Genomic DNA, 15811 nt, shown 5'->3' on the forward strand with positions numbered 1-15811 from the left:
ACATCAGCTGATAGCAAACAAAGGTTACCAAGGAAACCGTAAACGCGTAACAACTACCTACCGTCGCCAGAGCCAAAGACAAATAAGTCAAAGACACATAACCTAGATGTAAGCGAATTCTACTAAGGTCTCCGAATAAAGTTATCACCGGTGGAAAAGTTTTCGGAAATCAGAACGCGCATCTTGAACTTTCGAAAGTAATTATAGAATAACTATAAACCGCATAGCGAAGAGAGTTTTAGGACTGTTATTTATTTCTCACGCTAATTTGCATTTAATCGTATTCACAGAGCTATTATGAGGTAATCAAAAAATAAATTTTCCTAAATGACGTTCCGTGCATCGATGAGTTGGTGCGCCATTTGACCGCTTGAGCGCCCTACTATACTAGAGCTCTAGTGGCAAATCGAAATCAAAAAGCGCCGCCTATCGGCTGAGCGCTTAAGAAAAGAACTTACCGAGTTAAGGACCTTCGAGATTCAATGATGAATTGGAAGCGACATATCATTGGCCATTCTAATTCGTGGCACGGTCTATCACAGTTGGCATGCGTATTATCTGTAGGACAATAATTTTAAATTAGTCATCACAGGATAAGAATATAACCGTATAAGAGCAATATTTTACGCCTGAAACTACAAAATTATCCCTCCATTAAACAAATCTAGGATGAAAAATTAACAGACTTTAAGCACCTAATCATCTTTACAAAAGAGAGGGCAATTATTTCAGGATCTACAGCTTTCATTTCTCTTCCATGTGGCGGCTTTTGGAGCCTTTTATAATCAGGGCCGGATTAAGGGGGCTGTCACATGGGCCGCGGCCCATGGCGGCAAATTTAGGGGGCGGCAAAGGGACGGCAAATTTTGCAATTTTTTTTAAATGTGGGTATAAAAAAAAATCGGATTCAGAAAAAAAATTATCAATGAGAAAAAGGGACAAAATCTCTCTTTCCTTAGAGTATAGTAATTTCTAATTTTATCGTTTTTCGGTGATAAAAGAGACAGCATCTTTAATTAGTCGAGTTAAGAGAGGAACTATATTTTCAGCATTCCCCGTTTGAAACTCTGGTCGTCCTTCCGTCAATAATTTATTAAAATGTTCGTCAAGCTGTGAGATTGTTATCGGAGATATAATGTCCCGTTTCATGTCCCTTCTTAGGCCTTTGATCAGCTTCCAGCTCTCAGCACTCTTCCTTCCCCCCAGGTATGTGTCAATCCTTGAGCAGTTGGTCTCCCAAGACTCGTTTTTTCTTCCTGGTGATTAAAAGACGAACCCTCGCCTGGGCTTTCCTGTACGCGCCGCGGGTGTCTGCAGTCCTAGAAGCCAGATAGTCATGGTACTTCCTACGCTTTTCTTCAATTACCTCCTCTACCTCTTTGTCCCACCAGTAGGGTTTCTGTACATCCTTGCTCTCATTACACATACCCAGGGCTTCCTTCGCAGCTGAATGTATGCAACTTTTGATGAACTGGTACAACTCTTCTGCAGTATCGAAAGTTTCTACTCCCAGTTTCTCATCCAGCCGCTTCCTGTAGAGCGCTCCTGTATTCGAGTTGAGGAGGTGGTCAAAGCAATCAGGGAATTGATGAATGGAAGAGCTCCTGGGCCAGGAAACATTCCAGCCGAGTTAATTAAATGTGGGACTGGCAAGTTGGTTAACCATCTCAGGGATTTGCTGCAGAAATGCATTGACGGTGATGACATCCCGAAAGAATGGAAAGAGGCCTGGATAACAGCGTCGCATAAAAAAGGAAGGAAGGATGACTGTGGGAACTACAGAGGGTTAGCGGTGACAGGAACGATAAGTAAAATTTATGGAAAAGTGTTGAAAGCGAAGATCGAAGAGGAGTGGACCCCGTTCGAGGCGGAGGAGCAAGCAGGTTTTAGGGCTGGTCGGTCTACCGCTGATCATCTGTTCTGTGTTACCCAGTTAACCGAAAAGAAGAGAATTGTTGGCCAGGAGCTTCATTTAGTGTTTTTGGATATTGAAAAGGCTTATGATAGTATTCCTCTTGTGAAACTCTGGGAAGTCCTAGAAGAAACGGGTTTTAGTAAAGGACTTATTGGGGCAGTCAAGCAGTTTTATCGGGGGGCTTTTGCTAGAATTAAGTGCCAAGGAAGGCTTTCAGACGGTTTTTTTGTCACCAAGGGGCTTAAGCAGGGATGTTGTCTGTCACCGACGCTGTTTAAGATATATCTAGAGCACGTTCTGAAGGAATGGAAAAGAAAGTGTGCCGGCATGGGCGTCCCTCTAAATGACCAAGAAACACTGTTCACGCTATGCTTTGCTGACGACCAGGTAGTCATAAGTCAAGATCACGATGACGCGGAGTATATGACCCGGAAGTTGGTGGAGGAGTACCGCAAATGGGGCCTCGAGGTTAGTGTCCGTAAGACAAAAAAGATGTCAGTCGGAGGTGCTCAGCAAAGCATAGTCCTGGAGGATGGTCAACATATAGAAAGTTGCGAACAATACAAGTACCTGGGGGTGAACCTGACTTCGGATGGGAAGCTGGATCAGGCCATTCGGGACCGTAATCTTCTAGGAAGGAAAGCCATCGCCATGCTTAATGGGATCCTTTGGGACCAAAGGATTTCCAAAGACAACAAGAAGAGGATTTATAACTCGGTTGTCAAGCCTATTATCACCTATGGCAGTGAAGTGTGGCAGTTGAAGAAGCGGACCCAAGAAATGCTCAAGGCGACCGAGATGGATTTCTGGCGAAGATCGGCTGGAATCTCGAGGAGAGAACGTGTCAGGAATGAACGTGTCCGAGAGATAATGGGCGTTGAGGGGACGATTGTGCACGATATCATGACCAAGCAATTGGTATGGTATGGGCATGTGCAGAGAATGGCTGATACCAGGTTGCCGAAGAAGGTGTTGGAGTGGGTCCCCCCAGGTAGGCGACGGAGAGGGCGTCCAGCCAAACGGTGGGTAGAGGGCATCCATGAAGAGATGGAGAGATGCCACCTTCCGGAGGATCTCTACCATGACAGATTCCTGTGGAGAATAGGCGTCGCAGAGCGCCCTAGCGCGCCGTAAAAGCGGCTCATACATACATACATAAGAGAGGAACTAAACACGCAATTTGGCCTGGAGCTCAGCGCAGAGAGGAATGATGACGAGGACTTGAGATGAAAAGGACAAGCCCTCGGCACTGCGATCGACATGTAACACATATTAGCGCCTACAAGACTGCACGAATACTTCACCCATTGCGTCAAACACAGTGCGCCGCGCCGGTCAGGAGCAGTTGGCGTGAAACGCGTTGCGCCTACAAGACTGCAGGAATACTTCACGCATTGCGCCAAACACGGTGCGATCAGCCCGGCGCGGCGCAGCGGCGGAAGTTAAAATTATTAAATCACATTTATGTTTGGTCTTTCAATTTTTTGGTTCATTTCTGATAAATAGAGGACTTTGTTCACACAGAGATATGTTTACGGAACTTAACTTTCGCGCAAAGTTCCGTGAAATTTTGCTAGTAGTGTTGACAGGGCTTTCTCAAAAAATGTACTCAACACGAGTAGGTAAACGCGTCTTATGCACCCCTCCCCCTCTGGCACGTTCACTTGATGGTTTTTATTGATGTTTCAAAACGAATGAGAAGGGGCGGCAAAAAACAGGCGGCCCATGGGCGGCAAGTAGGTAAGTCCGGCCCTGTTTATAATACGGGCGTATCTCATTATAACGCAGTCGAAACGAATTAAAAAAATAAACATTGTTTCCGGAAGAGCATTATTTTGAGAAACCCTATAACGAAAAGCGACCGGCCAAGACTTGAAAAAAATAAACGTTGTTTTCGGAACACGGTTTTTGAGAAACATTATAGGGAGAGACGACTGTATCTTTATCGTAAAAACATCTTAAAATCACACTAAAAAGTGCCTCTGCCCCAGAATGTCGTAATCACGGGCTCTGAGTTAAATTTTCAACTTGTTCAGCCAAATGTTGCGGTAACATTAAATTTCTAAATCAACATTCGTCCGATCCAACACCGTGATTATTACAGATATTTTCCGCACCCAGAGCGGAGAGGAGGCGATACTAGAAATTGCAACTTTTATCTCAATCAGTTGCGATGATGTCAGCGCATTGTATTAAGAGGATAGGCAATATGCACCCACAATTAAAAATCACGTTAGTATTGCAACTTCTTTGCAATTCGTTCCTATCGGTAGAGTAATTCGCCCAAAATGTACGGTAATTTGATTATGAGATTGCTACTTACAACAATGAGTGTTATTTGGGCGATGAATTCGGTCATGAACAGAGTTTTTCATACAGGATGATCCAAAAGTCCCGCGGATCCACCATAACCCGTATGGTTCTTGTCCCTTCTAAGGGCGATTCCTCTAAAATTATGGGCGGTCCCAAAACTCATTTTCTATGGAGCACTCACAAAATGTCAAGTCTCTATCTCAATTTTTTCAAAAGTTACAGGGGTGACGCCTGGCGTTGGTAGTGTGGGACTTTTGAATCACCCTGTACACTTGGAGTAAAGTTTATACCTGGAAGAGGGGTCATAAACAGCATGATGGCCGCCAAGGAGGCCACACCAAGGACGACCGACATCCGAATGAGGACTACGAAACAAGTGTCAATATACGCCATGGCATCGAAATTCGTGATTTTTACAGGTCCATTAGTCAAGTCATGATTCCATTAGACAAACATTTAAAGCACCGCATTGCGATGTTGAAATTTCAGTTCCAGCGACAAGTACCGCATCTAGAGGCTATCATAGCCTCCCGTAACTCTTATTCAAACTATGCTAATAAAAATTACCAGTTTATTTTATGTACTGATCTTGTGTGATATCAATTAAATATTGTACGGACATCAGTAGAGAACAGTATAAAAATCCGTTTGATAGGCATAATTTCGACACTGTTCTAAACTGGTCATTTTTAGCAGGTATTGATGACAAACACACTAATAGGGCACTATTAGGAAAGCTGAATGCGTATGGGAAAAAAGGAAGAAAAGAACAACTTGACCAAAAAGACGTTAATTTTCGACTCAAATACCCGAATATGTCCCTTGATCACGAAAGTTCCGGAGCTGTTCTGTTATATTTCAGCCTTGAATTTGCAGTCTACATCGGCGATTTTTTTCTATCGCCGTTTGACGGGAGATTTAGTAGTAGAGAATGTAACTATGTTGAAAAAGAGACGTAGCTTAAGCTGCCAGAGACGACCGAGGTAATGCTTGATAGAAAAAACCGATCGGGAATCAAAGAAATCCTCCAGGAAAGCACCACATCATCACACAAGATGTTGATTACTGTCATAGTTCAGTGTGTATTGCACAAAACTCTATCTGAACAAAACCAAAACTAAAATTGAGATGATCCACGGAGCTGAACTTAGAAACAAGGAGGCGAGGATAGAGTTTAGGTTGGTAACAGCTTGATAATTAAAATCGTTGAATCATTTCTTTTTAAAATTCTGGGAGAAAAGAATCGTGAAATTTTGAGAGAGGAACTACAATGTGAAATTGCTGTACAATGCCACTTTTTCTATAACAGGTTTAAAACACACTTGCACTGTTATGACCTCCATGAATATTTGACGGGGACAAAATTTTGTGATCTCCACTTGCATGGCGAGAAAGTTAATGAAACCGGAAACTACACTGAACGAAATTTTCCGAGAGGAAAACCACGGTGGAGAAATTTTCACGAAATGACGAAAATTCACAAAGAATCTGAGTTGTTAGGTACCGACTGGTCGGGGACGGTAGCTCAGGCAGCGGTAGCCTGGCTGTAACGCATGCAGCCTCTGGCGAGACTGATATGATGCAACACTAAAGGACCAGGAACAAACGGTGGGCGGAAGCGCCCTGAGTCTGTGTCCATCTGCCAGATTTCTCGGAACCAACGATACGAAGAACCAAAAAATTAGGGATGATTCGCTGAAGACGGCAACGTTGGATCTGGATGAAAGTAAAAGTGTGGAGTGGTGGTCACCGATGAAAATTCGTCCATGCATTGATCATCGATTCGGATGCTTTCACCTTCGCCTATTCTGTCCGACGCATCGATTACGGTGAATAAACACGCAGAACTTATCCTATGAAGGAGCTTCGATTTGCGTTGTCGAGTCGCACGGAAAACCGTGGTAAAAAATATGGCTACTGTTGAAGCGTAACGAATGCAGCATTGCGTTTCATCCCTGGTAGAGTACCTTTATAGACAGAGTTTGGCCATTCGTATCTTTTTAAATCCGTTTGAACATTCGAGAGTTGCCACATTTCCCTCGATAAAACATGTATTTTTGTCAAAATTCATGCAGAATTTCCCCAGAAATTTTCAGATATTATAGATTAAATTGCGTACAAAATTTCCTGAAAATTTTGGAAAATAATATTCACAATTTTCCGAGTAAATTCGGTTTTTATCAGGGGAAACTCGGCAACGTCTGAAGGCTGATACGGCGTTCTTCCTTAGCACGGCAGTATAGGAACCACACATTTCAAGTAATAGGATTGCTCCATACTCCCTACCCTGGTAAAAATTGGCAGTAGAATCTGTATTCCAAAATACCATAGACCTACAGCCGGCTGTAAGATTTCCAATAGCTTCTATAGCCGGCAACACAATTTCTTATGGCCTTTTATAGCCGATGGCGATTAAGCAACAGCCTGGCGATAAAGTGTATGCTAAACGTTACTAATTACGGATGCTAGGACTTAGTGAGTTTTTGGACTACCGCTCTCTTTTTGGGCCGTAGTATCGTGATTTATTTTGCGAGGAAAGCTCCGTACTTTTGAAGGATGCCTTCCATTCCTAATATGTTGGAGCGCCTGCAATTTCGTATGATACTGTGCAATACCTCTGGTGTGAAATAGTTGCTTCAAGCGCCGTGGTACGCTGCGGCGCGGCGCGGCGGGCGGGCAGCCAGCGCGAAACGCGCATTGGCGCCTTCAAACCTAACAGGGATACTTCACGCATTGCGCAATGCGTGAAGTATCCCTGTTAGGTTTGTAGGCGCCAGTGCGCCGCCGCTCCGCTTTGTGTTAGGCTCTAATATTTAATCTCGCGGAGTCAGCGTTTTTCAACTCATGACTTTGAAATGTTTGCACACTCTGTATGGATTATTCTCATTTTAATTGATGAAAAAAAATATGTAGTAAAGGAAAATATAATGTGCGTTTTGTAAACTTAAGGTAATTCCGTACAAACTTAAGGATTTACAAAGCACACGAATTTCTACACAATTTCTTATAGCCTTTTATAGCCGATGGCGAAAAAGCAACAGCCAGGCGATAAAGTGTAAAGCCCGGTGATAGGAACTACAGCCCGGCTGTATAATTTTTTATCGCTTCGTGTATTCCGGCCGTATGATTTTTTCCACTTTCTACAGCCAGCTATATTATTTTCTATCGCCTTCTTCATTCGAATATAAGAACTCCTATGGTATTTTGAAACACGGCTCCTGTCGCCAATTTTTACCAGGGTCGTCTTCTTTGCCCATCGCTTTGTCAATCGATTTCAATAATCAGCTCGCAGATCCACTTTGGTGGGGTGTATTTTAGTGTCCCTCTTAATAAGGTACCCTTCGGGCTCTCCCACAAAAAGTTCCTATGGCTCTGCCCATAGATGCAGACTTCTGGTGCAGAAAAGTTGCATAAGGTGATAAAGTGCATCATTGTGCACTCGGGCAGAACTTCTTCATGATGTATCATGGTCTTGAGAATTTATGAGGAATAATAACAACGTGAGTAAATTTTCAAATATTTCATAATGAAGAGAGCGCAATGAAGGTTTCGCTCCTAAATTAGTCTCACAGCATGATTTTATGTTGAAACGCCTTCTTTTTGACGGGATACACTACGCGTTGCCATCAAGTTTGTTTAGTTGCCTAACCGACCCAAACCCAACTGCGGGCCCTAAGATGAAGATTTCCCTCTCCATCACCGGCGAGATTTCCGAAAAGACAGCAGTCATTTTTTAGTGATACTTCCTGGTCACCTAAAAGGTTTGCTGATCATTGAAAACTAGGTTTTAAATAAGAGCAGTAAAAAGCGCAAACAAATTATAAAAGCCATTGCGTTTATGACAAGATGAAGCGGGTTTTTTTTTTCAAGTTTCGAACAGAAGCTTTGCAGAATGCGGGAAACGTAAAGCCTGGTATTGTCAAGAACTCATGTTAGTTATATTCGCATGAGACTTCGTCACCGCAATTGATTATGCACGGCAATTGTTGGCACTGTTGCCAAATTCTGACCAGAAAAACCGGAAGAAACGGTATCTGCGGTATTTGAGCAGCTATTTTCGAGAACCCCAGTGATGAAAATTATGTCGACAACTTTTAAGAAACACGAGAACTTCAGCACAATAGATTCCGTCTCCATAGGTTTTGATAAGTATCAAAAGCTACTTTTGCCACCTCGCACCTCTAAACTAAAGATAAACGGGAACTTTTCAGGTTCTATGAGCATCACTGATGCTATCCGGGATCCGGGTGATTCTGGCCTAGGTGCGACATCACAGGACATCGATTGAGAATAGATTTGGATTGCATTTTGCAAAAGGGAACCAAGATTCCAATGTTGATAAGATTGGCAACTTTTTGTTACCTCTGTGGGTACTTTTTTGTAAGCTTTAACGTATGAAATATTACTTAATCACCTCTAAGGATCTCATACTGGTAGTAATTTATTCTTTAGCTGTTTAATTTTTAATAACCTAATGCTGTAGAAAATAAAATGAGTGTATGTTTTTTTTTTCTACAGTCAACGATGTGCAGTCGCTGATTTCCAATCATGGCAATCATATATTTTGAAATAAGGACCTGGTTTTATAATTTTTTTGAAGAGTCATCAATCAAGCGTTACGCGTTTAAAGAGGACTGCGATCAAATTGTTTGAGTTTAACTGAAATGCAATACTTTTATTTCAACAATGCTCCACCGAGCAAAAAAAAAAAATATATCATGTGGATTAACCAGTAATTTTTTACGACGCTCACACAAAATTTACCAAGAAGTCCCCCACAATAACATTTAAAGTTGTGCGTTGTCAAGTGGATTAATGTCAAAAGGGCGCAACCGGACTCGAGACTCGCGATAGGAATTATTTTGTGAGGATTTTTTATGGCTGCCGCTCCAGCTGCCTCTTATGAGCGCTCAGCATGCTGGCCCTCTTTCAACTTCCAGCTCGGACAGGGTTGTAGGACTCCTCACTGTCTATTGTATTCCATGCTTGGGGTACTATGCGAAGCAGAAGGTTTTAATTTGAAATTTGGCAACCAGAGTGCGCTTCTATGCCTGGGCTCGAAGATGACTCGCAGAATATTCGTAGGTCCTGCGCGTGTTTATCTTATTACCTCTTGCAATTGCTTCATTGTCAGATCGACCGCAAATGTATTTTATGCTGGTTGGCCGGTCACATATTTAGTGATTTTCGAGCAAACGCCGCGCCGTGGCAAAGCTGTCTCGATTCTGCAAGAGCGTGAGGTAGATTAATCGGTGATGGTGTTTCAAAAGCTCAGCTTAAAATTGAAGCGAGGTTGCGGCCCTCTCTCTGATGTGACTTTCATGAACTGCAATGCCCCAGGCTTTGGTTTTTGAGCGACTCCAACCGAAAGGGTTTTGCCGCTTTGAAAAATAAAGCTTTCATTGAGTTTGCCAAAAGGCAACCAGAAAATCAAATCTTCCATTATTTTTTACCTAATGCACTCATGTGCGTTTTTGCAAAGCTACAAATAGTATTATGTGACCTTAAACTTTTCAACCACTGATAATTATTCAGTATCGGCTGGCTTTCATTTGCTGGAGCATTATTTTTTTACGGGACCTGCTTCTCTATACGACCAATGCTTTTTCTCAGTCCGTTGTTTACACACTGATAGGTATTCGACAAATATTTTAAAATATCTCTATTAAAAATATTTTTTTTTTTTTTACTTTATGAAAAAGTTTTATGCAAATTTTTTTGAAATGTACCTAAATAAAACAATTGTTAAATTATCTTTTCTACATTTCGAAGGTTTTTTCTTCTTTTTTTAATGCGAGGGTTCAAAAACAGTTTCAAAATACTTTTTCCATGAAACATCGAAGTACGAAAGCACAGAGGAAACAATTATGTATCAACCTTTGGTTTAAGGAGATCCTTGAAATTTTTAGGGGAAATTCGCTCTTTCATGTTGTCATCGTGAGCTGAATGCTTCTTTCATGACAACAATGGTGCGGTTCCGAAAGCATTCATTCTTTCCTCAGTCCTTCATTCTTCTCCTGAACTAAAGAAAAAAGTCATTCGAACATTTAGAGGCTGTCAAATTTTCTCCGACTCAACATTCATTTTGGGGGCAAGTTGTGAATATTTTTCACTGAATTTTACTCCGATAAAATGAGTTAATTGTAAATAAAATTCTGTGAAACATTCATGGAAAACTTCATTCGCGAGTTTCCAGAAATGTTTGTATTCAGCAGATGAAATTTGGCATTGCCTGAAATGTCCATGAGGCGTTTTTCCTTGACATGCAGCCGTCTATATCATCCGGCAGTTTGGTGGTCAATAATACGGTGTGCCGTCGCGAGTTCTTACTCACTCGAGATTTTCGGCACATTATTGTTCGGACGAAACGCTTCAAACCAATTTCACTTACTCATGGTACGGCCGACTATTTTTGGAGGGGCTTAGAGGGGAAAGGAGGAGGTTCATCCGTCTGTGATGATCGTCTTTCACAATTATAACATCGCAGCTGCGACCGTATTGGCATGTGTTAAAATAAAAGGAGCATAAAATCTTAAGCGAAAGTTGTTGCCGCAAAAGTAGCGTGTTGTTCCTTTATTCGTATTCGCGTGGTTCCCAACCAAGTCAAAATAAAAGGAGAACAAATTAGAGGAAAACTGGAAAATTTAAACTGCGGGTCATTTTAAAAAGAGGCCCTGAGAGGCTTTGCAAAATGTCTGAAAGTGCTGAATGTATAAACCCCACCGAAGCCCTTATGATGATTGTTTAGAAAGCAATTCTTGCGCCGTTAGCCCTACCGGCCAGCCCGTCCCAAAAAAGTCTCTACTACAAATAGGCATCTCACAAAAACCTATTTAAAATTCAATGTTGCGCTATTTCCGCTACTAAGCCTATAGATTTTGAATCGAGAAACACATCACGGAGCACCTCAATGCAGTCTCACCTCGTCGACTCGTTAATTTACACCGACTTAGACAAAGAAAAAAACCCGTAGCGAAAGATAAGCAGGAAACTCTTTCGTTCCAAATGTCCTGGTGGGTGTCGACCAGGCCCCGGCCCCCCTCCCTTGAAAGACCAATTGGATCCTTACCCCAGAAGCTGAAATTTCATGCCACGGTCCTGGGAAGTATCATTTTATTTTTTTAAGTATCTCTCATATTTCACACACGCGACACAGAATATAAACCGAGAATTACTAAAATGAGGAAACTTTGTGTGTAGGTACCTACATGTCCTTAAAAATAGATTTTTTGCATTGCTTCTTGTTTCTAGTGCGGTCTTTATTACCCTGGCAAAAATCGGCAGTAGAATCTTTGTTCCAAAATACCATAGACCTACAGCCGGCTGTAAGATTTCCAATAGCTTCTATAGCCGGCAACACAATTTCTTATGGCCTTTTATAGCCGATGGCGATTAAGCAACAGCCAGACGATAAAGTTTATGCTAAACGTTACTAAACACGGATACTAGGACTTAGTTAGTTTTTGGACCACCGCTCTCTTTTTGGGCCGCAGTATCTTGATTTAATTTGCGAGGAAAGCTCCGTACTTTTGAAGGATGCCTCCCATTCCTAATATGTTGGAGTGCCTTCAATTTCGTATGATACTATGCAATACCTCTGGTGTGAAAAAGTTACTTCAAGCGGCGCGGCGGGCGGGCAGCCAGCGCGAAACGCGCATTGGCGCCTTCAAACCTAACAGGGATACTTCACGCATTGCGCAATGCGTGAAGTATCCCTGTTAGGTTTGTAGGCGCCAGTGCGCCGCCGCTCCGCTTTGTGTTAGGCTCTAATATTTAATCTCGCGGAGTCAGCGTTTTTCAACTCATGACTTTGAAATGTTTGCACACTCTGTATGGATTATTCTCATTTTAATTGATGAAAAAAAAATATGTAGTAAAGGAAAATATAATGTGCGTTTTGTAAATATTAAGGTGATTCCGTACAAACTTAAGGATTTACAAAGCACAAGAATTTCTACACAATTTCTTATAGCCTTTTATAGCCGATGGCGAAAAAACAACAGCCAGGCGATAAAGTGTAAAGCCCGGTGATAGGAACTACAGCCCGGCTGTATAATTTTTTATCGCTTCGTGTATTCCGGCCGTATGATTTTTTCCACTTTCTACAGCCAAATATATGATTTTCTATCGCCCTCTGCAGTCGGCCATTAGAACTCCTATGGTATTTTGAAACGCAGCTCCTATCGCCAATTTTTATCAGGGTATCCAGCCTCCAACTACATATTTTTTCCTATATATTTTGCAGTCTCGTAAAATTTCCGGTAACTTTTCCTGGAAATTTTTAACATATTATGCATTCATCCTTTCGTTGCATGTCACACTAAGTACTAGAGCACAAGTGATTATTAAAACAAAGGACATTCTGCGGACGGAATAAGAGTGAAGTTTGCAGAAGTGAGGATTATGCTCAATCAGCACTTTCACGCGTTTGTGGATGTCGGCAAAATTCACTGAAAAATACGCATGAGTGAGGTCGCCGCGATTTGCAAACCGCAGAAAGGAAGAGAATTGTGGGACATTCGGGAAAAAGATCGTCATATTGCATAACCAACCAGATTTTGAATTCTAATATATACCAGCGCTGGTCCAATGAGCCCGAAAATGTCGGGGGCACACAACGATCCAAGGTCATCAATACCTATGAAAATAAATTATGAGCGTCCCGGATTATATTCAGCCGATAAGAGCGGGAAAACCTGTCGTCTCTCTGAAGAATCATCTCTTAATTTCGACTCCCTCTGTTCTGTATTGCGGAAAAAATTGCGACCTAATCATGGCACATCCATTCATATCCCGAATCTCTACGTGACAATGCCAATAGAAATATGATCAAAAATTGGTAAAATGAGTGAATAAGTGGACAGTTCAAACCAAATATGTTTGAACTGATTGCTGGATTGATTGATGATTAGCTACGGTTGGAATATGGGTCCTTTAGTTTTCCTTTGCGTGTTTGAAATTTCACCTCTTGCAAAGCGTCCGTTGTGCATGTCATGTTTTGGACGTCGACTCTATATGGTGTCAAAAATTGACGAAATCTATCAATGTGGCAAATGTTGAACATCAAAGAGTACTCTATGGTCTACATTCAACATCGAAGGAAAGTCGTGAACTTCATGGAGGGCATGGAAGTTGCATTCAATGCTTCCATTAATGAGAACAAGGTGTAAGAAACCTTTATACGTACAAAAAATTGCGTATAGGTACAACCTATCCATGTAATTTACTGCTATATATAAGTAGTAATCCCATCCTCAAATTGTTGCATTTGATGCGAAGGAATCAAAATGAAGTTGCACTATACCTACTATTAAAATATTATCATTTGCCAGCCGGAGTATCACAAGCGCCATTTGCGTATGGGCACTATGTTGCCAAAATTCTCAAACTTGTCTAATTTTTGCGCGGAAAAGCTAATGAACAGAATCTCTTGAAAATTGTACCTCATATTTCTTTCGTCATCAAGATTCATCCTTGAAATTTTCATGCAAGTGTGCAAAAAATTTTGAAGGAACAACTAAAAAAATATTGAGATGACTGGCAGCATAGCGTCTACCATGAATGGCGCTTGAGTTACTTTTGCTGGAAGGTGACGATATGCACTGTTAATATCCCAAATATATTATACCACTCGACAAGTCAGGTTCTAATGTATCGACTGACTCATTTATGTCTGCAGCAGCTGACCAGCGACTTTGTCGGGGAGGGAGGGGAAAGTAAGTATGAGCCCACAACCTCCCCCAACTGCATGAACATTTAAAAAAAAAAAAAAAAAAAAAAAAAAAAAAAAAAACATCGTTTCGTGTGATTTTCAAGAATTTGTCTATCATCGCCTCCCTCCCATGAGAAATTCCCGGTATTACGTCACTCCAGCTGACCCTATTTGAGGGGGGGGGGGGTGTAATAAGTTGGATCTGCTTACTGATATCCGGGAACGGAGTGAGTCGGATGATGATAAGGACGATGGCAACTATGACGGCGACCACGGCGGGTCGGATGACGATCTCGCTCCATGACAATCGCGGAGACATCGACGGGGCTTAAGCTTTCGGGAGCGGGAAACGGGAATTGGGCGCGTCGGGCGCGCTTCATGGCCGCGCGAAAGGGAGTCGGCGAGCGGAGCAACGCAACGGTGAGGCGCGACTGACGCGTCGCCGGTGACTGGAGTTCCCGGCTGAGTCGCAACCGGTTCCCGGCCGGGCCGGGACGCCGACGACGGCGCTGGGTCATTGTGGTCGTTTATTCGGGTCCCCGAGTGTGACGGGGACCGGTGTCGTCGCCGGAGAAAAACGCGGGGTCATGTCATATTTTATCGACGCCTTTGAGGGGCCGAGCAGCATCGATCGGTTCCGACGCCGACGATTTGTCGCGCGAGGTGGTCGCGACAAAGTCGGAGGGGAAAAAAGTGCGCGAAACGAGCGAAGCGAATCTGATCGGAGCCAACAACGGTTTCCGATGCTCTTGCACGCAATAAGAATACCTATGCAATTTTAGTACTTTTGCTTCCGTTTTTCACCGGCGCAGCACTGCAGCCCATGAGTGCGAATCTCCGATAGGTATCAACAGCCCATAAGCGCAAATCGTCCCGTTTGCGCTTATGGGCTGTCGACTTGGTGGATTATCGCTTATATGGTCGATGCATCGATCGATAAATGGCATTAGCCGGACGCATTGCAAAGTTAGTGAGTTAAAAGTATCGATTGTAACTTTTCCAGATTGTAAAACTTCCAGTGAACTGACGCGAAATTTCTCTAAAGTTTTAAATTTCCGCGAATTTCAGCTTATGGGATGTGTTGTGGCCATTTTCACGATGGTGTCGGTGCTCGGTGTCACTGGTATTCTCTGAAGCAAACTCCCTAGCCCAGAGAAAGTTCTCAACACTTAGTTGAAATCAAAGTAAAGCTACATACCGGTTCAAGTTTACAAATTCATATAACAGATACTTTTCAGGGAATGTTTTCCTTAAGCTGAGTGCGTAAATATTACATATTAATTTAGACGAGATTTTCAAGAAAGACGCATGATGCGAGAAATAAAGTAATAAGTAAGGTGAGTAAGGCATGATATCAAAGACGATATCTACCGATGGGCTGTAACATCATTAATCCGTTCAACCAAAGCTCATGAAGCTATATAATTGCGTATTCTACGAATAAATGAACACTTCAACGCTAGTTTGCCTTCAAACATGTGACAGGCAATTTGAGCGTCTTTGGAGCAGTAATAGTCGCCTGTATACCCAGTTTGAGCATGTTTATTCGGCTCTAGCAGGAAGAGGACTCAAGACATGAAATTACTTAACTTGCTGTGCTACAGGCTTACTCTGACCAGTTCGCCTTCAAAAATTTGATAAGCAATGTGAGTGTCTTCCGAGCAGTAATTGTTGCTTGTAGCAGTTTGAGCATGTTAATTCGATTTTTGCGGGAGGAGGACATGAAGTTACTTCATTCACAGTGCTTTCATGGCCTGATTTAAATTTTTACAATCTAGGTTGAACGTCGGTTGGCGTCCTATGAATTGTCGCTCTCGGGGCAGATCTTTTCCTCCCACCTTTTGCCCGGATAAAAGAGGATGTTAGGTGGT

General features: G+C 42.4%; 1 protein-coding gene across 1 annotated transcript in view; it reads right to left on the reverse strand.

Annotated features, from left to right (window-relative positions):
- The window catches only part of LOC109041330 (uncharacterized), a 30822-nt gene extending 16414 nt beyond the window's left edge, over window positions 1-14408 (reverse strand). Inside the window, exons 1-2 of the mRNA XM_019057658.2 lie at window positions 14151-14408; window positions 459-558 (exon numbers count right to left, since the gene is read on the reverse strand). Of these exons, the coding sequence (XP_018913203.2) occupies window positions 459-558; window positions 14151-14259 (209 nt within the window). The 5' untranslated portion in view covers window positions 14260-14408. The remainder of the gene's footprint in view (window positions 1-458; window positions 559-14150) is intronic.
- Between the last annotated feature and the right edge of the window lie 1403 nt (window positions 14409-15811).

The sequence above is a fragment of the Bemisia tabaci genome, chromosome 1 (genome assembly GCF_918797505.1).
Source record: "Bemisia tabaci chromosome 1, PGI_BMITA_v3".
In the NCBI taxonomy this organism is placed as follows: domain Eukaryota; kingdom Metazoa; phylum Arthropoda; class Insecta; order Hemiptera; family Aleyrodidae; genus Bemisia; species Bemisia tabaci.